Source organism: Nicotiana tomentosiformis, chromosome 4, assembly GCF_000390325.3.
Source record: "Nicotiana tomentosiformis chromosome 4, ASM39032v3, whole genome shotgun sequence".
Taxonomy (NCBI): Eukaryota; Viridiplantae; Streptophyta; class Magnoliopsida; order Solanales; family Solanaceae; genus Nicotiana; species Nicotiana tomentosiformis.
Genome location: NC_090815.1, coordinates 78,300,601 through 78,325,209, shown reverse-complemented (window position 1 = coordinate 78,325,209; position 24,609 = coordinate 78,300,601). Strand labels below are relative to the sequence as shown.

Sequence of the window (24,609 nt, the reverse complement as noted above, 5' to 3'; positions counted from 1 at the left end):
AATAACTCTAAATTTTAACATAAACTGCGGAATAAAGCTCCAAAACTAGATAATATCGAGTCATGAGATCTATACATAATACATAATAGGTCTCAATAAGTACAATGTTGTCCGAAAATAAAACAACAATATCAAAATGAAGGAAGGGGACTCCAAGAGTGTGTGGTGTCCGTGCAGCTCTGCCTTGAATCATCTCGAAGATATCACAAGCTCCCTCACGAAGTCCGTTACCTCCAGCATCAGGATCTATACAAAAATATGCAGAAATATAGTATGAGTACGGGATAACATGTACTTAGTAAGTATCAAGACTAACCTCGGTGAAGTAGTGATGAGGATCAAGTCATGTGATACTCACTAATCAGAGAACCTGTAAAATAACTCAAATAACTGGCAACACGAATATAACGAGATGTGCTACAATCAATACAACAAAACAAGAGTTATCAACTTATCACAGGTAAATCATGTTGACAAAAAAATTATCATTCAACAATAGAGGCATAAAGTAGCATGTTTAAAACAATATGAAATCATGCCACTCCTATAATCTGCATTTCATCAACAAGAACGCTACCCTTATTACACCACATGTGCATAATTAAGAATAGCCACCTTTTTTCCGCTACATATGCATAATAAAGAATAGCCACCCTTATTCCATCACATGTGTATAACGATAATTATAATCATACGATAAATATCTCGTGTCAACACCCAATCAATTTGCCCAACATGGTTACATGTGCCATAATAATAATAATAATAATAAACATGCCAAATTACCATCAAAAGACATATTTATAATTTATTAATAAACTACATAAGGACATGGTAATAATAAAATACGAATGAGGGTTTAATCTATAAAGCATGACTACGGCTAAATCAATTTAGCAATGATTCCACAAACGCTCATCTTGGCCAATTAGGAAATTATAATCCCAAAACATGAATTCTAGCATGAAAAGGTAAGCATGCGTAGTCATACAAGGAATTACACATGTATCATAGAGAGAACACAATTAAATCAAGGCATAGTAGAAGCTTATTTCTAACTCACATATTTGCTTCACACATAGCACCCTCATATACGCTCGTTGCCTCACATATATATCGCATCACAAACATTACTATTAGACAAATAAGGTCCAAGCCTAAAGGTTTTTCTCTCATATAAGATTAGGCAAGATACTTATCTCAAACGGGCTAAATCAACCCTTAAAAATCACCTTTCCTTTAGAACCACCTCCGACCAGCTCGAATCTAGCCAAACACAACTTAATAACGTCAAACAAAGTCATAAAAAATAATCCCAAATAATAAAGCTTCAATCTTTAATCAAATCCCCAAAAGTCAACAAAAGTCAACCCATGCACACATGGTCAAAACCCTACTCAAAGGGTAGATCCTGACTACCCATAACCGCACGAGTCCAAATATATAATTAAATTCTAAAACCGAATCTAAATCGATTTTCAAATTTCCAATTTCACTCTCTTAAGTTGTAGACAAAATGCCCAAATTTTCCTTTTAAAAATACAAGTTTTACTGTAGAAATCCATGGGAATCAGATATAAAGCCAAATCCAGGTCTTAAATTCATGAACATTTAAACTTCAAATCAAATGTCTGATTCAAACCTAACCAAAATGAGTCCAAAAGTTTCACACAAGTTCCAAATGGCAAAACGAATCTATTCCAACTTCCGTAACTAAAATCTGAATCCGGTATTACCAAAGTCAACCCTCGGTCAAACTTAGGAACGCTCTAAACCTTCAAATTGTCGACTTTCGATAAATAGCACCAAAACACCCTAGGAACCTCCAAATCCAAATACAGGCATATGCCTAATTCCAAAATCACCATACGAACCTATTAGATTCATCAAATCACTAATCCGAGATCATTTACATAAAAGTCAAACATTGGTCAACTCTTATGACTTAAGCTTCCAACAAAGGAACTAAGTATTCTGATTCACCCCAAACCCTTTCCGGAACCAACCAACCATCCCCGCATATCAAAATATAACAACCAAACATATAAGAAGCATCAAATGGGGAAACAAGGCTCAAATACACAAAACAACCAGCTGAGTCATTTCATTCTTTCCCTCTTAAACAAACATTCATCCTTGAACGAGTTTAGAATTATACTTGGAGTGCCAAAAAGATTAGGATATCTGCTCCACATATCATGCTCGATCTCCCAAGTCGCCTCCCCATCTAGATGACCTCTCCAATGGACCTTCACCAATGCAATATTATTCAACCTCAACTTCTGAACTTGCCTATCTAAAATGGCCACCAGCTCCTCCTTAAAAGCCAGATTCTCATCCAACTGCACTATGCTGAAATCCAAAACATATGGCTTATCTTCATGATATTTCTGAAGTATGAAAACATGGAACATAGATGAACTCCTGAAAGATTAGGAGTCAAGGCAAGTCTGTAAGCAACCTCACCAACTCTCTCCAACACCTCAAAAAGACCAATGAACCTTGGTCTTAGCTTCCCTTCTTACCGAACCTTATCACATCCTTCATAGGTAAAACTAGAAGAAGAACCTTCTTACCCTCCATGAATGTCATATTAATGACTCTCCTTTGAGCATAATTCTTCTACCTGGACCGTGCTATGTGAAGCCTCTCCAAAATTAGCTTCACCTTCTCTAAAGCATCACGAACCAAGTCTGTTCGCAATAGCCTAGCCTCACCAGACTTGAACTAACCAACCGGAGAACTACATCGTATCCCATGTAAGGCCTCATATGGAACCATCTGGATACTTGACTGGTAGTTATTTGTTGTAGGAAAACTCCGCTAAAGGTAGAAATTTGTCCCACTAACCTCCAAAATTAATAAATCATGCCCTCAACATATACTCTAAGATCTAAATAGTCCGCTCAGACTGCCTGTCCGCCTGAGGATGAAATGCAGTATTCAACTCAACCTACATGCCCAACTCACACTGAACCGCCCTCCAAAAGTGCAAAGTAAACTAAGTGCCCCGGTCTGAGATGATAGAAACAAGTATACCATGCAGGCGAACAATCTTCCTGATATAGATCCTACCCAACTGCTTCGAAGTGTAAGAAGTCATGACCAAAATGAAAAGTCGCCGACTTGGCCAACCGATCTACAATGACCAAATGGCATCAAACTTGCTCAAGGTCCATATCAACCCTACCACAAAGTCTATAGTAATGCGCTCCCATTCTCACTCTGGTATATCAATCTTCTGAAGCAAATAGCCTAGTTTCTTATGATCATAATAAACCTGTTGGCAATTCAAACACCTAGAAACATGCCTAACAATGTCCTTATTTATCCTCCTCCACCAATAATACTTCTTCAAGTCATGATACATCTTCATAGCACCTGGATGAATGGAATATCGTGAACTGTGAGTCTCTTCAAGAATCAACTCCCTCAAGCCATTTGACATTAAGAACACAAACTCGACCCTGAAGTTGCAACACAATATCACCAATAGTCATCTCCTTAGAATCTTTGCGCTACACCGTGTTCTTAAGAACAAGCAAGTGGGGATCATCATACCAACGAGCCTTAATGCGCTCAAACAAGGACTACCGAGATACAACACAAACAAGGACTCTACTCAACTCTGAAATATCCAATCTCACTAATCTACTGGATAACGCCTGAACATCCTTGGCTAAAGGTCTCTCCACTGCTGGAATGAATGCTAAACTCCCCATGTTTTCCACCTTCCTACTCAAGGCGTCAGCAACCATATTGGATTTCTCTGGATGATAAAGAATAGTGATATCATAATCCTTCAATAGCTCCAACCACCTTCGCTGCCTCAAATTCAAATATTTCTGGTTAAACAGATATTGGAGACTTTGATGATCTGTATACACCTCACAAAACACACCATATAAGCAATGCATCCAAATCTTGAGCGCGTGTACAATAGATGCTAACTCCAAATCATACACCGGAGAGTTTTTCTCATGGGGCTTCAACTAACGCGAAGCATAGGCAATCACCCTACCATCCTACATCAATACATACCTAATACAAATACGCAAAGCATCACAATAAACTGAATATGATCCCGATCTCGAAATCAAAACCAAAACCGAAGTTGTGGTCAAAGCAATCTTGAGCTTCTGGAAGCTCTCTTCGCACTCGTCAGACCACCTGAATGGAGCACCATTTTGAGTAAACTTATTCAATGCAATGGGGTTACAATGAATGAAAACCCTTCCACAAATCGACGATAATACCCAGTCAACCCCAGAAAACTCCTGATCTTCGTGGTTGTAGAAGGTCTGGCCAACTTTGAACCGCTTCAATCTTCTTTGGATCCACCTTAATCCCCCTACCACATAGCCCAGAAATGCCACTAAATCCAACCAAGAGAACTTGGCATATAACTTCTTCTCCTTCAAAACCTGGAGCATCGTCGTCAAATGCTGCTCGTCTTCCTCCCTACTACGGGAATATACCTGTAACAACCCGGCCGGTTATTTTGAGTGTTATAACCTTGTTCCCCTATTTATTGCTTATTCTATGTTTGTTTGTTGTTAAATGACTTATCGGGGTGGTTGGTTTAGTTCCGGGGAAGTTTCGGAATAAATTAGGACACTTAGTCCTAAGGTTGGAAGCCTAAGTTGAAAGAGTTGACCGAATTTTTGACTTATATGTAAATAACTTCGTAATGGAGTTTTGATGGTTTCGATAGCTCCGTATGATAATTTTTGACTTAGGAGTGTGTCTGGATATTGGTTTGGAGGTCCATAGGTGATTTTGGCTTGAATTGACGAAAGTTGAAAAAGTTGAAGTTTAGAGAGTTGAGAAGTATGACCGAGAGTTGACCTTATTATTACCGAACTTGGATTTTGGTTCCAGAAGTAGGAATAGGTCTGTTGTGTCAATTATGACTTGTGTGCAAAATTTGAGGTCAATCGGAGTTGGTTTGATAGGTTTCGACATCAATTGTAGAATTTGGAAATCCATTAGTTTCATTAGGCTTGAATCGGTTGTGTTTTTAATGTTTTTTGATGTGGTTTTAGGCCGTGACGACATTCGTATGATGTTTTAGGATGTGTTGGTATATTTTTATAGGGTCCCGGGGGGCCTCAGATGAGATTCGGATTGTTTACGCATTGAGTTTGGCCTTGTTAAGTTGCAAATTGTTCTGGTGTCTGGTTTCCTTATACGCGTACGCGAGAGAGGTTTCGCATTCACGAAGAGTATCTGGGAGGCAGGTTAAGAGTGTTCTTCACGTTCATAAAGAATTCCTCGCATTCACGAAGGTCTGGGGAAATTGTGCATCGCAATCGCAAGAGGGACCTCGCGTTTGCATAGAATGAGGAGGCCGACTAGGGATCTAGGCCTTAATTCTTCACGTTCACGGTCAGGGAGATGTGTTCGCATAGGTAGAGCTCTGTGAAGCATCGCATTCATGAGGGAGCCTTCGCGTCCGCGTAAGAGGATTTATGGGCAGTTGAGTTTTGTGCTTCACGAACACGAGGCACTTTCTGCGTTCGTGAAGGAGGGCTTCTTGGCATCAGTTATTAATTTCGAAATCGAGGGTTTGAACCCATTTTTCATATTTTGAGCTGGAGACCTCGGATTTGGGCGATTCTTGAAAGGATTTTCAAAGTATTAATTGGGGTAAGTGATTCTAACTCGGTTTTGGTTGTTATACATGAATCTATCATTATTTTTACCATTTAATTAGTGTTTTGGGTTGGAAACATTGGGGGAAATTTGTTAAACTTCATAGACTTTAAATTGAGGATTTGAAGATTGAGTTGAGGTCGGAATTGAGTAATTTTGGTATAGTTTGTCTCTTTATTGAATGGGTGTTCGAATTTTGATAGTTTTGTCAGATTTCGAGACGTGGGCCCGGGGTTAACTTTTTGGGTTGACTTTTGATTTTGGTTAAAGAACTTAGTTTTATCGAATGGAATCGATTCCTATAGCTTGTATTGATTGAATTAAGTTGTTCATGGCTAGATTCGAGTCGTTCGGAGGCCGATTCGTGAGGCAAGAGCTTGTTGGAGTATAGGTTTGCGCAGTTTAAGGTAAGTAACACTTCTTAACTTGCTTCTCAGGGTATGAATCCCTGAAATACGTTTATGTAGTTGGTGTTGAGGTGATGCACATGTTAGGTGACGGGTGTGTGAGCGTGCACCGTAGTAATTGTGACTCGATTTATTCTGGGGATCTGTGTAGTTACCCAATCTTGTTGTTATTCATATAATCTCCATGTGTTAGAGAAATTGATTCGTGATCCATGTTAGAAATCATATTTAGGTTATATGTAGGTACTGTTGGGACCTATAGAGATCGTTCTGCTATTAAGTTATTTGCTTAAATTGTAGTTATGTACTATGTTGCATTCATCATCTACATATCATATTTCAGTCTCTGTTATCATTTATTGTTACATCATGCAGCATTGTTTGGGCTGATTGGCTTAAGATTTGTTAGCCCAAGAGACTGGAGAGACTTATGACTGAGTGAGGCCGAGGGCCTAATTATGAGTGATATTTATGGGATCGGGCTACACACCGCAGTAGATTTTATTGATTCATGATGGGATCGGGTTGCACGCCGCAGCATGTCATGTTGGCTTATATCAACGCTTGGTCAGGATCCGCCCCTCCGAAATCTGACATACCACCATTGAGTGCTGAGTGTGAATGCCGAGTGCGAGTGTCGAGTGATTGAGAGTGCTGAGCGATTGAGCGTACTGAGTGAGTTTGAATACTTCGAGAGCATGAATATCTGAGTTTATCACTGTGTTTCATTACTGGTGACATGCATATTTGACATGTAGACATAGAGATGTAATGTTCCTCATTCTAGCTATACTTGGCATATTTTATCGGTATTGGGCCTAAACTGTTGAACTTGAAAGCATGTCTACATTTTTATATTATGTACAACTGATTAGAGATTTCCCGGAGTTATTACTGCTATTTTTCTGTCATATCTATACTATTATTATCTGGTTTGTACTGCACCTAAATGAGCTCGTCACTACTTTCATCCCAAGGTTAGTCATATTACTTATATAGTACATTGTGTCGGTTATACTCATACTGCACTCTACACTTCATGTGCAGATCCAGGTACATCTAGACCCGGTGGTTGCTAGACTTGGAGCATTTCCTACTTGGAGACTTTTGCGGTAGCTGCTTTGACATCCGCAGAACTCGACTCTCCTTCTTTTCAGTTTATTTAGCATTGTTCTACCTTTCTAGACAGTTGTATTAGAAGTTTTAGTTGTGTTGTCATTTAATAGCTCATGTACTCGGTGACACCCGGATTTTAGGAATTTTGCATTTGAGTCGTAGTTATCCTTATCGGTTATTATGAGATTTTTCATTGTTAAACTTATTTCATCATACTTTTAATTGAAATTGCATAGCTATTTATGATTGTTGGCTTGCATAGTACTGTGATAGGCGCCATCACTACATGTTGAGATTTGGGTCGTGACAAGTTAGTATTAGAGCCTAGGTTTCATAGGTCTTACGAGTCATGAGTAGGTTTAATAGAGTCATGCAGATTGGTACAGAGATGTCTGTACTTATCTTCGAGAGGCTACCAAACCATTAGGAAAACTTCATTTTCTTGTATTACTGTCGTGCGAATTTGTTGATTCTAAAAACTCAACTTCTATTATTCTAATCTCTCACAGGTGGTGAGGATACGTGCTACCGGATCGGGCAGACGGCCAAAAGTACCACCAGCTAGGGCCACGAGGGTCGGGGCCGCGATAGAGGCCGAGGTGTAGCTCATACAGCAGCTAGACAAGCACCTGCAGATCCGCTAGTTGCTCCAGCTCAGGAGCAGACACCAGATGTGGTTGTGCCGGTGGGACCGGCTCAGGCACCAATTGTGCTCATTGTGATTCCAGGTCTTCAGAAGGCTATGGACTGGATATTGACTGTATGCACTAGCCATTCTCAGGCGGTTTCAGTTCCAGCAGCTCCAGCCACTTCTTAGGCCGGATGAGGTGCTCAAACTTCTGCCGCTCGTACTCCAGAGCAGGTAGTTTGGGGACTTTAGACACCTGGGGTACTACCAACCCAGTCGGTTGCAATTGCTCAGGCCTAGGTGGGTCCACCTATGAGTGATGAGGAGCAGAAGAGGCTAGAGTGGTTTGGGAGGCTCAGGCCTCCATCATTCAGGAGTGCTGAGTCAAAGGATGCTCAGGACATCTTAGACAGGTGCCAGCGGATTCTTCACACGACGGGTATTCTAGAGACTAGTGAAGTCCCATTTACTACTTTTCATCAGTCGGGGGTATCCTTCAAATGGTGGGAGGCCTATGAGTTGATCACGCCAGTCGGTGCTTCACCACATACGTGGCATGAGTTCTTCATTCTCTTCTTGAAGAAGTTTGTTCTATATACCTACCGGGAGGAGTTGCGTAGGCAGTTTGAGAAGCTACACCAGGAGGGTATGTCTGTGACCTAGTATGAGATGAGATTTTTAGAGTTGTCTCATCACGCGATCTGGTTGGTTCCCACAGAGAGGGAGAGGATTAGAAGGTTCATTGATGGCCTCAACTATGGATTGCGCTTTGTCATAACTAGGGAGATTGCATTAGGTGCTTGGTTCGACGAGGTGGTTGATATTGCTAGGCGGCTAGAGCAGGTCCTTAGTCAGGAGCGTGATGAGAGGGAGGCCAAGAGGCCTCTTGGTTTAGATGGTTTTAACGGTGCTTCTTCTGGAGGTCAATCCCACCACAGCAGCGGTCGTCCTTATAGACCCGCTCAAATGGCTCATCTGGTTCATTATGGTACATAAGCTAGCCATGGTTCATACAGTGCTTGTCTGAGTCAGTCATCTCTCAGTTCCCTCTCAGATCAGAGTTCATCTCGTGCTCCATCAGTTTAGGGTTCATATGTACCTGGTTCTTCTAGTAGTTATTCTGGTTCTCGGGGTCCGATCCAGTCTCCACCATCATTGGAGAATTAGAGTTCTTCGAGTACGGGGAGTTTGGACATATATGGAGGTAGTGTCCCCATCATTTTGGAGGTCTGGTTCAACAGAGGGGTCAGGTTATGACTTCTGCACCAGCTATTTCACCACCCGCTCAGCTAGTTGGGGATGGGGCTCAGGCAGCTAAAGGTCTCCCTAGAGGGAGAGGCCGATCAGGTGGCGGTCAGGCTCGATGTTATGCTTTCCCTGCCAGTGCAGAGGTCGTTGCTTTAGACGCAGTGATCATAGGTATTGTCTCATTATGCCACGAGGATGCTTCCATATTATTTGACCCTGGTTCTACTTATTCATATGTATTATCATATTTTTCCCGTTATTTGGATAAGCGTCGTGAGTCCTTAGTTTCGCATGTTCATGTATCTACACCGGTGTGCGATTCAATTGTTGTGGACCGTGTATATCAGTCATGTGTGGTGACTATTGGGGGATTGGAGACTAGAGTTGATCTCTTATTTCTTAGTATGGTTGATTTTGACATGATTTTAGGCATGGATGAGTTGTCCCCATGTCATGCTATTCTTAATTGTCATGCTAAGAAGGTGATGTTGGCGATGCCGGCGTTACCTAGGATCGAGTGGAGAGGTTCTCTGGACTATGTTTCTAGTAGGGTGATTTCATATATGAAGGCCCAACGGATGGTTGGGAAGGGTGTTTGTCATAATTGGCCTTTGTGATGGATGTTGGTGTTGATACACCTACCATTGATTCTGTTTCGGTAGTACAAGATCTTTCGAATGTGTTCCCAGCAGACCTGCCGAGCATGCCGCTTGACGGATATTGATTTTGGTATTGACTTGGTGTCGGGCACTCAGCCTATTTCTATTGGTCTGTATCGTATGGCACCAACAAAGTTGAAGTAATTGAAAGAGAAGATTCAGGAGCTTCTTCATAAAGGGTTCATTAGTCCCAGTGTGTCGTCGTGGGGTGCACCGATTCTGTTTATGAAGAAGAAGGATGGTATTATGCGGATGTTCATTGACTATAGACAGTTGAACAAAGTTACAATTAAGAACAAGTATACTTTGCCGCGCATTAATGACTTATTTGACAAGCTTCAGGGAGCTAGAGTATTCTCTAAGATTGATTTGAGGTCTAGGTATCACCAGTTGAAGATTCAGGACTCTGATATTCTGCAAACGACATTCAGGACCCGCTTCCTTGTGATGTCTTTTGGACTGACCAATGCCCCAGCAACATTCATTCATCTGATGAACAGTGTATTCCAGCCATATCTTAATTCGTTTGTTATAGTATTTATTGATGATATTTTGGTGTACTCACGTAGCCAGGAGGAGCATACGCGACATCTGAAGATTGTACTACAGACATTGAGGGTGGAGAAGCTTTATGCAAAGTTCTCCAAGTGTGACTTTAGGCTCAGTTTATTGGCGTTCTTGGGGCACGTGGTGTCCAGTGAGGGGATCAAGGTGGATCCTAAGAAGACTGAGGTGGTTCAGATTTGGCCCAAACCGTCTTCAGCTACTGAGATTTTGAGTTTTCTCGACTTGGCCGGATATTATATTTGCTTCGTGGAGGGTTTCTCGCCATTGCAAAGCCTTTGACCAGGTTGACCCAGAAGGGTGCTCCATTCATGTGTTCGGATGTGTGTGATGAGAGCTTTCAGAAGCTCAAGACTGCCTTGACCACAGCTCTAATTCTAGTTTTGCCTTCAGCATCGGGTTCTTATATAGTATATTATGATGCTTCTCGGATTGGTGTTGGGTGAGTCTTGATTCATGAGGGTAGACTGATTGCATATGCTTTATGCCAATTGAAGTCTCATGAGAAGAAATACTCCGTTCATGATTTGGAGTTGGCATACATCATTCATGTATTGAAGATTTGGAGGCTGGCATGTCTTGTGAGGTATTTAAAGATCATTGGAGTCTTCGGCACTTGTTTAAATAGAAGGATCAAAATTTGAGGCAGCGGCGATGGTTAGAGCTACTAAAGGACTATCATATTACCATTTTGTATCATCCCGGAAAGGCCAATGTGGTGGTCGATGCCTTGAGTAGGAAGGCGGTGAGTATGGGTAGCTTTGCATTTATTCTTGTTGGTGAGAGACTGCTTGCATCATATGTTCAAGCCTTGTCCAATCAGTTCATGAGGTTAGATGTTTCGAAGCCTAATTGGGTTCTAGCTTGCGTGGTTTCTCGGTCTTCCTTATAAGATCGCATCAGAGAACGTCAGTCTCATTTTCTTGTCCTTAAGGACACAGTTCAGCACAACAATTCCAAGGAGGTTTCTGTTGGGGATGATGGGGTGTTACAGATGCAGGGTCGGGTTTGTGTGCCCAATGTGGACGGGATACGTGAGATGATTCTTGAGGAGGCCCACAGTTCGCGGTATTCCATTCATCTAGGTGCCACAAAGATGTATCAGGACTTGAGGCAACATTATTGGTGGAGGAGAATGAAGAAATATATAGTGGAGTTTGTAGTTCGGTGCTTGAATTGTTAACAGGTGAAGTACGAGCATCAGAGGTCGGGCGGTTTGATTCAGAGGCTTGAGATTACTGAGTGAAAATGGGAGCGTATCACCATGGACTTTGTAGTTGGGCTCCCGTGGACTTTCGAAGAAGTTTGATGTTATTTGGGTGATTGTGGATCGGCTGACTAAGTCCGCACACTTCATTCCAGTTGGTACTACCTATTCATTGGAGTGGTTGGATGAGATCTATATCCGCGAGATTGTTCGCCTTCACAGTGTGCCGGTGTCTATTACTTCAGATTGGGGCACGCAGTTCACATTGTAGTTTTGGAGAGCAGTGCAGTGAGAGTTAGGCACACGGGTCGAGTTGAGTACAACATTCCACCCTCTGACAGACGGACAGTCCAAGCACATTATTTAGATATTGGAGGATATGATACGCGTCTGCGTCATGGATTTCGGTGGTTCTTTGGATTAGTTTCTGTTGCTTGTAGAGTTTGCCTACAACAACAGCTACCAATCGAGTATCCAGATGGCTCCGTATAAGGCCTTGTATGGGAGGAGATGTCGATCTCTTGTGGGTTGGTTTGAGCCATGAGAGGCTAGGCTATTGGGTACTGACTTGGTTCATGATGCTTTGGACAAGTTAAGTTGATTCAGGATCGGCTTCGCACGGCACAGTCTAGACAGAAGCGTTATGCCAATCGGAAGGTTCATGATGTTACCTACATGGTGGGGGAGAAGATGTTGCTTAGAGTTTCACCCATGAAGGTTGTTATGAGGTTTGGGAAGAAGGCAAGTTGAGCCCTTGGTATATTGTCCCTTTTGAGGTGCTTGAGAGCATTGGAGAGGAGGCTTACAAGCTTGCATTGCCACCTCTTCTATCAAGTGTCCATACAGTGTTTCATGTTTCTATGCTCCGGAAGTATTTCAGTGATCCGTCTCATGTTTTGTACTTCAGCACGGGTCAGTTAGATGGGGATTTGGCTTATGATATGGAGCCGATGGCCATTTTGGATCGGCAGGTTCAAAAGTTGAGGTGAAAGAATGTAACTTCAGTGAAAGTGCAGTGGAGGGGCCAGCCAGTCGAGGAGGCTACTTAAGTGACAGAGCAGGAAATGCAGAACAGATATCCATGCCTATTTGAGACTGCAGATATGATTCTATACTTGTTCGAGGATGAATGTTTATTTAAGAAGGGGAGAATGTAACGACCCGGCCAGTAGTTTTGAGTGTTGTAGCCCTATTCCCCCATTTATTGCTTATTCTATGTTCATTTGTTGTTATGTGACTGGCCAGTGTGGTTGGTTTGGTTCCAGAGATGTTTCAAAATGAATTGGGACACTTAGTCCCAAGGTTGGAAGCCTAAGTTGAAATAGTTGACCGGATGTTGACTTATATGTAAATGACTCCGAAATGGAGTTTTGATGGTTTAGATATCTCTATATTGTGATTTTAGACTTAGGAGTGTGTGAGTATATTGATTTGGAGGTCCATAGGTAATTTTGGCTTAAATTGGCGAAAGTTGAAAAAGTTGAAGTTTGGAGAGTTGAGAAGTTTCCGGAAGTTGGAATAGGTATGTTGTGGCAATTATGACTTGTGTGCAGAATTTGAGGTCAATCGGAATTGGTTTGATAGGTTTCAGCATCGATTGTAGAAGTTGGAAATCCATTAGTTTCATTAGGCTTGAATTGGGTGCGATTCATGTTTTTGATGTTGTTTGATGTGATTTTAGGCCTTGACTAAGTTTGTATGATGTTTTAGGATATGTTGGTATGTCTGGATGGGGTCCCGGGGGCCTCAAGTGAGATTCAGATTGTTTACGGATTGAGTTTGGCCTTGTTAAGTTGCAGATTTTTCTGGTGTCTGGTTTCCTTATACGCGTTCGCGAGAGAGGCCTCGTGTTCGCGAAGAGTATCTGGGAGGCAGGTGAAGAGTGTTCTTTGCATTTATGAAGAAGGCCTCGCATTCGCGAAGGTCTGGGGAAATTGTACACCGCAATCGCAAGAGGGACCTCGCATTTGCGTAGAAGGAGGAGACCGGCTGGGGCACCAGGCCTTAAGTTTTTGCGTTCGCGGTCAGGGAGATGCGTTTGCATAGGCAGGGATTTGTGAAGCATCACGTTTGCGAGGAAGCCTTCGCGTTCGCATAAGAGGAGTTTTGGGCGGTTGAGTTTTGTGCTTCGCGAAAGCGAGGCACTTTCTGCGTTTGCGAAGAAGGGCATCTGGGCAGCAGTTATTAATTTTGCAATTGAGGGTTTGAACCTATTTTTCATATTTTGAGCTAGAGACCTCGGATTTGGGTGAGTCTTGAAGGGAGTTTTAAAGAGTTGATTGGGGTAAGTGATTCTAACTCGGTTTTGATTGTTATACATAAATCTATCATTGTCTTTACCATTTAATTAGCGTTTTGGGTTGGAAACATTAGGGAAAATTTGTGAAACTTCATAGACTTTAATTTGAGGATTTGAAGTTCGAGTTGAGGTCGGAATTGAGTGATTTTGGTATGGTTTGACTCGTTATTGAATGGGTATTCGGATTTTGTTAGTTTTGATGGATTCCGAGATGTGGGCCCGGGGTTGACGTTTTGGGTTGACTTTTTGACTTTGGTTAAAGAACTTAGCTTTATCGTATGGAATCGATTCCTATAGCTTGTATTAATTTTATTAAGTTGTTCGTAGTTAGATTCGAGTCATTCAGAGGTCGATTCGCGAGGCAAGGGTTCGTTGGAGTAGAGGTTTGCGCGGTTTGAGATAAGTAATACTTCTAAAGTTAGTTCCGAGGGTATGAATCCCTCAAATACGTGTTATGTGGTTGGTGTTAAGGTGACACACATGCTAGGTGACGGACGTGTGGGCGTTCACTGTAGTAATTGTGACTCGGTTGATTCCGGGGAACTGTGTAGTTACCCAATCATGTTGTTATTCATGCAATCTCCATGTGTTAGAGAAATTGAGCGGTAATCCATGTTAGAAATCTGGTCTAGGCTATATGCTGGTACTGTTGGGACCCATAAAAGTTGTTTCTGTTGTTGAGTTATTTGCTTATATTTGAGTTATGTACTCAGTCATATTCATCATCTACATATCATATCTCAGTCTCTGTTATCATTTATTGTTACATCATATATCATTGTTTGGGCTGATTGTCTTGAGATTTGTGAGCCCGAGAGACTGGAGATATTGATGACTGAATGAGGCCGAGGGCCTGATTGTGAGTGATATTTATGGGATCGGGTTGCACATCGTAGCATGCTATGTTGGCTTATATTAGTGCTTGGGTAGGATCCGCCCCTTCGGAGTCTGACATACCAGCAGTGAGCACAGGTACCGTTGAGTGCTGAGTGCGAGTGCCGAGTGATTGAGAGTGTTTAGCGATTGAGCATACTGAGTGAGGTTGAATACTCTGAGAGCATGAATATTTAAGTTTATCACTGTGTTTCATTACGGGTGACATGCATATTTGACATGTAGACATAGAGATGTAATATTCCTCATGCTAGTTATACTTGGCATATTTCATTGTTATAGAGCCTAAACTGTTGAACTTGAAAGCATGTCTACATTTTTGTATTGTGTACAACTGATTATGAGATTTCTCGGAGTTATTACTATCATTTTCCTGTCATATCTATACTATTATTATCTGGTTTGGATTGAGCTCGTCACTGCTTTCAGCCCAAGGTTAGTCCTATTATTTATTGAGTATATTGGGTCGGTTGTACTCATACTACACTCTGCACTTCATGTGCAGATCTAGGTACATCTGGACCCGGTGGTTGCTAGACTTGGAGCATTTCCTTCTCGGAGACTTTTGAGGTAGCTACTTTGACGTACGCAGACCTCGACTCTCCTTATTTTCAGTTTATTTAGCACTGTTCTACCTTTCCAGATAGTTGTATTAGAAGTTTTTATTGTGATTTCATTTATTAGCTCATGTACTCAGTGACACCCAGATTTTGGGAATTTTGTATTTGAGTCGCAATTATCCTTATCGGTTGTTATGAGATTTTCACTGTTAAACTTATTTCACCATGCTTTTAATTCAAATTGCATAGTTATTTGTGATTGTCGGCTTGCCTAGTACTATGATAGTCACCATCATGACATGTTGAGATTTGGGTCGTGACAATACTAGGATACCATCACAAACATAATAACGAAAGAGTCCAAATAAGGCTGGAACACATTATTCATCAAATGCATAAATGTTGCTGGGGAATTAGTCAAGACAAAAGACATCACCAAAAACTTATAATGCCCATATCGAGTACTGAAAGCCATCTTAGGAATGTATGAAGCCCTGATCTTCAACTGATGGTACCCCAATCTCAAGTCAATCTTGTAGAATACCCTAGCACCCTGAAGCTGATCAAACAAATCATCAATGCACGGTAGTGGATATTTATTCTTGATGATAACCTTGTTCAATTGCATGTAGTCAATGCACATTCTCGTGGAGCCATCTTTCTTTTTCAAAAATAATATTGGTGCATTCCAACGTGAAACGTTCGTCCAGATGAAACCTTTATCTAGCAATTCCTGCAACTAGTCCTTTTATTCCTTCAACTCAGCTAGAGCCATGTGATACGCTGGAATAGATATGGGCTGAGTGCCCGGTGCCAAATCAATACAAAAATCAATATCCATATCGGGTGACATGCCCGGTAGGTCAGCAGGGAACACATCTAAAAACTCTCTTACCATAGGGACTAAATCAATAGTAGGAGTATCAGCACCGATATCTCTAACAAAAGCCAAGTATGCCAAGCACCCCTTCTCAACCATCCGTGGAGCCTTCATTAAAGCGATCACCCTACCAGGAATATGGCCCAAGGAACCTTTCTATTCCAACCTCAGCAACCCCAGCATAGCCGACGTCATGGTCTTAGTGCGACAATCAATAATAGCATGGTACGGAGATAACCAATGCATACCTAAAATCACATAAAGTCCACCATATTAAACAGCAAAAGATCAACCATTATCTTATATCCCCAATAGTCACCACACAAGAAAGGTAGACACGATCCACTATAATAAAATCCCCAATGGGTGTAGACACATAAATAGGAGTAGCCACAAAATCACGAAACATATCCAAATATGAAGCAAACTAGGGTAACATATACAAATAAGTAAAACCTGGATCAAATAAAACTGAAGCATCTCTAACAGACCGGAGTAATACATGTAATGATTGTATCTGATGCTATTGCCTCAGTCTTACCAGGGAAAGCATAACAACGAGACCAGACTCCCTATCTAGGATGACCTCTACATGTATGTCCCCTACCTCTAACTGTTTGTGTAGGTAGTGTAGTATATGGAGCGCGAAGCATAGTCTGAGTACCCTACAAAGGTACACTCGTCCGAAGTGTGGGATAATGTCTCACCATATGCCTAGTATCACCACACTCATAACAACCTCTCTGCTGACATGGTTTTTGGGACTGAGTATGCCCAGGACAATTGGAATAGCCATTGTAGGAACCCTGTGTAGGAGGTGCACTGAAGGATGATTGCCCAGTGCGAGTACTCAGAAATATATGGCTAGCTGGAGCACTACGTGAAACCTGAAGTGCAGACTGAACTGGTTGACAAACAAAGCCTCTACCATGACGGGCCTTGCCCCTAGGGTAGGAGCCACTAAATCCCCCAAAACCATGAGGATTATTTGCCTCCCTATCCTCTTTCTCCTGCCTGCGGATACACTCTAACTCCTAGCAATCTCCGCGACCTAATAAAATGTAGTCTCAGTTTCCATCTCCCATACCATCCCAAAATCTGAGGTTGTAGAGAGTCCCTCAACTAATCTACGGACTCTCTCTCTCACACACACACACAATGGAATCTAAGGGAGCTGTATGGCGGGATAAATCGGTAAACCTCATAGCATACTCGGACACAATCATATCCCCTGGCACAAATGCTCAAACTCACTACACAACTCATCCCTGCGGGTCTGTGGAATAAACTCCCCCAAGAAAAGGTCAGAGAATTAGGACCATGTAAGTGGTGTTGCACTAGTTGCCCTACTCACCTCATAAGTCTTCCACCATTTTGTATGCCAACTCATCAACTAAAAAGTGGTAAAGTCGACACCATTCGACTCCACCAAACCCAAAGTATGCAGAATCTGATGATATTGATTCAAGAAACCTTGTGGATCCTCATAAGTCCCACCACCGAACTAAGGAGGACGAAGCCTCTAAAACCTCTCCAGCATCTTTTTCTCCTCACCAGACACAACTGAACTACCTCATGCTCAACTACACTATTGGTTCCACCATCATAAAACTCGGTGTAGGGTATTATTGGATCGATATGGACACAAATGCAAAGGAGTTTGTCCGAAAATGTGACAAATGTCAAAGTTTTGCGCCAATGATCCATTAGCCCGGAGAGCAACTTCACTCAGTCCTATCCCGATGGCCATTCATAAAATAGGGAATGGATATCGTTGGCCCCCTGCCATCGTCCCCAGGTAAAGCTAAGTTTATTTTATTTATGATTGACTATTTTTCTAAATGGGTTGAAGCACAGGCGTTCGTGAAAGAAAGAGAGAAAGAGGTTATAGACTTTATCTGGGATCATATCGTATATCGATTCGGGATACCCTCCGAAATAGTGTGTGACAATGGGAAACAGTTTGTCGGCAGCAAAGTGACAAAATTCTTTGAAGACCATAAAATAAAAAGGATCTTATCAACACCATATCACCCCAGTGGGAACGGACATGCCGAATTAACGAACAAAACTATCATTCAAAACCTAAAGAAGAGGCTGAACGATGCTAAGGGATAATGGAGAGAAATCCTACCCGAAGTCCTTTGGGCATATCGAACAACATCAAAATCTAGTATGGGGGCAACCCCGTTCTCCTTGGTATACGGCTCTGAAGCCTTGATTCCAGTCGAAGTCGGAAAATCCAGTGCCAGGTTTCGATATACAATAGAAGAGTCAAATAACGAGGCTATGAACACTAGCCTCGAATTATCGGATGAGAAACAAGAAGCTGCTCTCGTCCAATTGGCCGCCCAAAAGTAGCGAATCGAAAGATACTATAATCGAAGAACCAAGCTTCGCCATTTTAAACCCAGGGACTTAGTGTTAAGGAAAGTCACCCTTAGTACCCGAAATCCAAACGAATGAAAACTAGGACCGAAATGGGAAGGACCGTATCAGGTTCTCGAAAATGTCAGAAAAGGATCATACAAGCTCGGTATTATAAATGGCAAACAACTATCAAGCAATTGAAATGTGTCTCACCTAAAACGATACTACTGCTAAGGTACGACCCTCCCATATTCGTTTACATTTCGAAAACTAACCCCTGCAGGAGTCCGATCAGGAGCTAGGATGGATCCTTCAATACTAAGCCCTAAGTAAGGAAGCGCGCGTTGCACTCTTCTTCCCTTAGACCGGTTTTATCACAAATGGATTTTTCGGTAAGGTTTTTAATGAGGAAACCAATGATCGTGATATACTTAGAGACAATTCAACAGTATCCGAGGCCTCTTTACAATCGACCTCGAATACTGGGGGGCGGGGCATTAGCCCTCAAATATATCAAGGTCTAATGCAAGAAAGTTATTTCGTAACAACAGGATTCCAATAGGAAAAGTTGTAAGAGACAAATAGTCAAAACGAACCATGCTCATGTAGTTGGCCCGAGCCCTGACGCAAATCGTGAACACATGTATAATGACTTGCAAAGAAAGTTCTCTTCTTTACCGATATCTTATATCCAAGAAAAATTCCCCTATTTCGAGATTCATTACGCAAACAGGATTGAGATAAATTTTCAAGTTCGAGCAAACACTCACTCGACCATTATGCCTACGGGCTACATTACCTTGAGTTTGAAATATTCACTCGATTAATAAGCCTACGGGCTACTCTTATTTCGAGTTCGAGCAAATACTCACTCGACCATTAAGCCTACGGGCTATTTTACCTCAAGTTTGAAATATTTACTCGGCCATTAAGCCTACAAGCTACATTACTTCGAGTTTGAGCAAGCACTCACTCGACTATTAAGCCTACGGGCTACATTACTTCAAGTTCGAAACAGTCACTCGAACATTAAGCCTACGGGCTACATTACTTCGAGTTCGAAACATTCACTCGACTACTAAGCCTACAGGCTATTTTTATTTTGAGTTCGAACAAGCACTCACTCGATTATTATGCCTACGGGCCATATTACTTCGAGTTCGAATCACTCACTCGACTAATAAGCCTAAGGGCTATATCATACTTCAAGTTCAAACAATCACTCAACTCGACTACTAAGCCTATGGGCTACCTTATTTCAAGTGCTCACTTGGTTATAAAGGCTACGAAGTCCAAATTCGATCAAAATGCCTAAATCCTTATGAAAACATTCAAAAGGCATTAATAAAATCTTCATAAAGCAGGAAACAAAATAGAAGCAAGTCGGCAAAAGAAAAAGATATTTTTATATATACAAGATTGTTTACATGATTGATTACAACATAGAAGCTAAGGGCTAAGCTTCTTGGTTATCCCCGGGAGCGGTCTCTTCTCTATCGGGTTCCCCTTGTTCTCGGACTCGCTCTTACTCCCATCATCATCATCATTATCATCATCGTCATCATCAGAAACCAAGGCTTCAGCATCGGCTTCAAGTTCTTTAGCCCTTTTATCTCTTCAGTGAGATCAAAACCTCGAGCATGGATCTCCTCAAGGGTCTCCCTCCGAGAACGGTACTTAGCAAGTTCAGCGACACAATGTGCTCGAGTATCAGCGGTCTCGACTACCTCTCTTGCTTGGACCTGGGCAGCTTTAGCATCGGCCTGATAGACGGCGATCGCATCCGCATCAGCCTTTGCCTTTTCAGCATTAGATTCATCCTTGGCAAGTTCAGAGGCCAACCGAGCCTCGAGCTCCTCTATTCTTCTTGCTTGAACCAAGCTTTTCTCCTTCATACTGTGAAGCTGGTATTCAGATGATGATAATTGGACTCGAGCTACTTCTTTCTCTGCAGCAAAGCGATCCATACCTTCTTTCCACTTCAAAGACTCTGCTTTTATCTCATCTACCTCCTCACAGAGTTTCCCGATCATCTCAATTTTTTGCTGTAGCTGTGAGACCGAAAAATTAGCCATCATTCCGGTATCGAGCCCATAGGCTTTTAAAAGTATCATTACCTGCTTGGACAGATCGGTCTGATCTTGGTAAGCCTTGGCCAACTCATCTCGGAGGTCTTTTATTTCCTCTCCCCTTTTCCCTAAGGGGAGCTTAAGGGAGTTCCTCTCCTCCGTAACCCGTTGAAGGTCGGCCTCATATCGACGCAGCTCAGTGCAGGACCGAGAACATGATTCTCGATGAACTGTCGCGGCCTGCAAAGAAAGAAAAAATGAAGTTATAAAAGAAAAGTAAACTTAAAGGTAACGGCATATAATTTAAGGCTTACCTGATTCAAAGCTTGTTGCACTCCGTGAAAAAGATCCGATGCATCACTTGTACTGGTAGCGTCATTGACACCAATAAACAGGTCACGAAAAGGATCCTCTCCATCATGAGGCCTATCTAATTCGAGGGCCCCCAAAGCTTGGGCTTCCCGAATTGCCCATACGGAAGAAGCAAGGAAGGTGGGCGAGTCTTCGATTGCTACTGCCCCAAGTGAATCACCAGGGGCACTCTCTTTGGTTCGAAGAGATTTGGGAAAAGCCCCTTCAGACATATCCCCCTATCCATTGGCTTCGATGAGGAGCATCTTTGTTCTCCAACAACTCAGGGACTCTGCCCGAATCTTTCTCCGATATATCCTCAGTTCGAGGCGGAGCCTTATGAAACACCATCGATCCAGCTACCTGTGAAACGTCGGTGGTCTTCTTCTTTCGGGCAGCCAGCGTGGACCCGTCGTTCTCTTCTTCTTCTTCTTCTTCTTCATCCCTCAGACGCATAACTGATTCTATGATCAAAGGAATGATATTCTTGTTTTTCTTATGAGCCGTCCTCTTCTTCGGTTTTTTATCTTCGAGGACGGGGGCTCTTTCTCTCTTATTATCTTTCACCGGCTTTGGGACAGAGGCCGAAGCCTCTTCCTTGACGAACGAGGGCCTCAAAACTGCATCTTTACCCACACCTACATATGGGCAATTTTATTAAAGTGTGTGGAAAGCATCTTGTTCAAACTACCAAAAGATATGAGAAAGGTGCTTACCGTGATTTTTGGCCTCCTATCGGCCCTTTGACAGGTCACGCCATGAGCACTAGATGCATGAGGAGGTCAAAACCAGATCACGTACCCAGTTCTTGAGATCGGGCACTGCGCCGGGCATCTAGGGCACCGCTGCATCACAAAAGGGAAATATCAATGAGAAAGGAAATGAAAGGACAAAATAGTAGGATATAACAACAGAATTACACTTATGCTTCATGTTCAACTCCTCAGGAAAAGGCATCTTTTCGGTCGGAATCAGGTTCGAAGTCCTTACTCGAACGAACCTACCTATCCAGCCTCGATCCTTATCCTCATCTATACTCGAGAACAAAGCCTTGGTAGCTCGACATTGGAGTTTTATTAACCCTCCTCGAAAAAGGTGAGGACGGCATAATCGGACAAGATGATCAAGGGTAAAAGGCATCCGCTCGATTTTATTCACAAAATATCGGATCAAAATAACGATCCGCCAAAAAGAAGGATGGATCTGGCCTAGGGTTATTAGGTATTTATGACAAAAATCTATGATAACAGGGTCGAGGGGACCTAACATGAAAGGGTAAGTGTACACACTTAAAACCCTCTCACGTGAGTATTAATATCCTCTTCGGGAGACAGCACTACCACTTCTTTGTTCTCCCAGTTACAATCCTTTTTTATCCGCTCGATATGCCCCAGGGTTATCGAACAAATATATCTCGATACGGGCTCACATCGGTCAGGAACCAGCGAACCTTTATCGAGTTTGAAATCGGAGGTAAGAACACATGCTGCCGGAACACACTCCTCAGGCTGTGGATCCACCGGTGTTTTGTCGGCGGCAAATTGGGAAGAAGAAGCTTTTTTTGGGGGGGGGACGATTTTTGATGTCTTCACCATTTTTGGGATTTAAAGAAGGTGACAAAGATTTGATGATTTAGAAGAAGAATTTTGCAGAAAAGAGTCAAAGATCAGCAAATAAACTCAGAAGAGACGAAAAAGAACTTGAAAAATTTTCTGAAGATTGGAGAAGTAAAAGTGATGAATGGTGGACGGAAAAGCTATTTATAGGTTGAAACAATAATGGTTCAATATCAGTGGTGGGTGACCACCATCTGACATGCATTAAATGCCTTGAAAAACTAAATCGATGGGACAACTATCACGTGCGTCATGATCGAGCCCAATGTGAACGTCATCCTATAATCCAATCGAGCCATTGAGAAATCATATCGTTTCTCACCACATCCTTCCCGAGAAACGAGGGAACTATCTGTATACGGTAGAAATAGATTTCATCCTTCATATGATTGATCAGTATAGAAACATAGTGAATCAAAGAAAGACTTCGTAATATCGAGATGGGTTTCGAAGGTGGTACAAACAAGCTTCAGATTTCGGGTATAGATCGAACACCGAGTTCGAAGTTATTATCGAGCTCGGGTCCGAAACGAACTATGATGAGATGATTTCGAGTTTAAGAGGCAGAGGCCAACCGGGATCGAGTCTGAATTATCACCAGACCCCGATTCCACATCGAGTTCTAGAAGCAATATCGACCAGCATCGAGGCCGATTGAGCTCGAGCTCACAGACAAGAGCCGTTGCGAACACACTAAGGGAGAGAATCTCGGCGAAAATTAGGGAAAAGCTGATTTGTCATGGGTTCTCCACTATGTATTTTTGATTATATCTAAAGTAGGATCCTCCACTATAAAGAGGATGGCTATATTTCTGTAAAGGGCAGTTTTTGGCTTACATTGTAATTCAAGCACTATATTCTCCTATATTGAAGAATTATTCTTCTAAGCTTCATTAATTGACTCATTGTGCTTAGTCCTAAAAATCATCTTCTTTCCAACCTTGTTTATTTTGCATTCTTAGAAATCCATATTTGATATTTCTATTTATCTCTACGGTTTGTATCAAGCTATACCACATATTCTTAGAACTACGTACAAATTTAACTCTATCTGTTTTTCCGGTAAATACTAACTATTATCAATCCACCCAGCTTATAGTACCCAGGTAAATTCTACATGATTCTTCCACGCAATTATTCACAGTTTAATATTGTGGTACCCAAAAAAAGGAAATAAAGAAAAAGTTGAAAAAGTTGGTGAAGTCAAATTAGGGTGGCTAAGTAATTTTTAATAATGGCAGCTGAAATAAAGTTGCAAATTGCAACAAGACCAAAACCAAAACAATGTATGGACAACGCAAATTTCAAAGAACCAATCCATTTGATTGGCTGAGAGGTTGGCAACTTTGCCTATAAATAGAGATGCTTCCTTCTCGGTTTAAGCACACCAAAAAATCAAAAGAAGCAAAGTAGAAAGCAAAGCAGTGAGAGTAATCCACAGATTGTTGTCTGTGAGATAAATAGTGAGTGGTAGTAATATTATAGTGAGGTGTTTAAAATAAAGAGTGTTATTTCTTCTGAAGTTGTAGTAGTCTTTTGATACTACCAAGTTGTAATATTATAGTAGTATAATATTGCTCTGCTTGAGTATTGTATTTTACCCCAATAAAAGATTTGGTGTTGTTGTTACTCTCTTTTGTTATTATTATTTACCGTGGATATTATTCCTGGGCGGAATTATTATTTTTCCCAACAACGTGATATCAGAGCCATGGCAAATAATGGTCCACTGTCTTTTTGGTACCCCCGTCTCACAAAAGATAATTATGAGAAATGGTGTCTACGTATAAAAGCCATTCTTGGCTCTCAGGATGTGTTGTAAATCGTAGATAGAGGGTATGCAAAACCCAATGATGAGAAAACTCTGCCTCAAAATGAAAAAGATGTCTTGGCAAAGACAAGGAAGAAGGATCAATAAGGCCTAACGCTCACCCACCAATGTTTGGATGATGCCATGTTTGAGAAGGTGGCAGATGCTACCACCTCAAAAGAAGCTTGGGAGATTTTAAAAAATTCTTTCCAAGGAGTTGAGAAGGTAAGGAAGGTAAAACTTTAAACTTTAAGGACTGATTTTGAAGTTTTAAAA

The 24,609-nt window shown here is 41.8% G+C and overlaps 2 protein-coding genes across 2 annotated transcripts; one reads left to right on the top strand and one right to left on the bottom strand.

Moving 5' to 3' along the window:
* Positions 1-2,099: 2,099 nt before the first annotated feature.
* LOC138909996 (uncharacterized) lies at positions 2,100-4,433 on the bottom strand. Its single transcript, XM_070201214.1, has 4 exons — positions 4,110-4,433; positions 3,595-3,845; positions 3,281-3,467; positions 2,100-2,390 (listed from the first exon to the last, which is right to left on the bottom strand). The coding sequence occupies exons 1-4, from the start codon at positions 4,431-4,433 to the stop codon at positions 2,100-2,102; spliced, it is 1,053 nt and encodes a 350-aa protein (XP_070057315.1).
* A 3,685-nt stretch (positions 4,434-8,118) lies between these two features.
* On the top strand, positions 8,119-8,802 carry LOC138909995 (uncharacterized). The gene is made up of 2 exons (XM_070201213.1): positions 8,119-8,452; positions 8,525-8,802. Exons 1-2 carry the CDS (start codon positions 8,119-8,121, stop codon positions 8,800-8,802), a joined length of 612 nt encoding a protein of 203 aa, XP_070057314.1.
* The last annotated feature ends 15,807 nt before the right edge of the window (positions 8,803-24,609 follow it).

Coding starts and splice junctions, on each gene's coding strand:
- LOC138909995 (XM_070201213.1), top strand. CDS start 8,119: ATGAGTGATGAGGAGCAGAAGAGGCTAGAGTGGTTTGGGAGGCTCAGG. Junction 8,453..8,524: donor TGAGAAGCTACACCAGGAGG/GTATGTCTGTGA, acceptor TGGTTCCCACAG/AGAGGGAGAGGATTAGAAGG.
- LOC138909996 (XM_070201214.1), bottom strand. CDS start 4,433: ATGCTCCAGGTTTTGAAGGAGAAGAAGTTATATGCCAAGTTCTCTTGG. Junction 3,846..4,109: donor TTGCTTTGACCACAACTTCG/GTTTTGGTTTTG, acceptor CTGTTTAACCAG/AAATATTTGAATTTGAGGCA. Junction 2,391..3,280: donor GGTGTTTGAATTGCCAACAG/GTTTATTATGAT, acceptor TTCATACTTCAG/AAATATCATGAAGATAAGCC.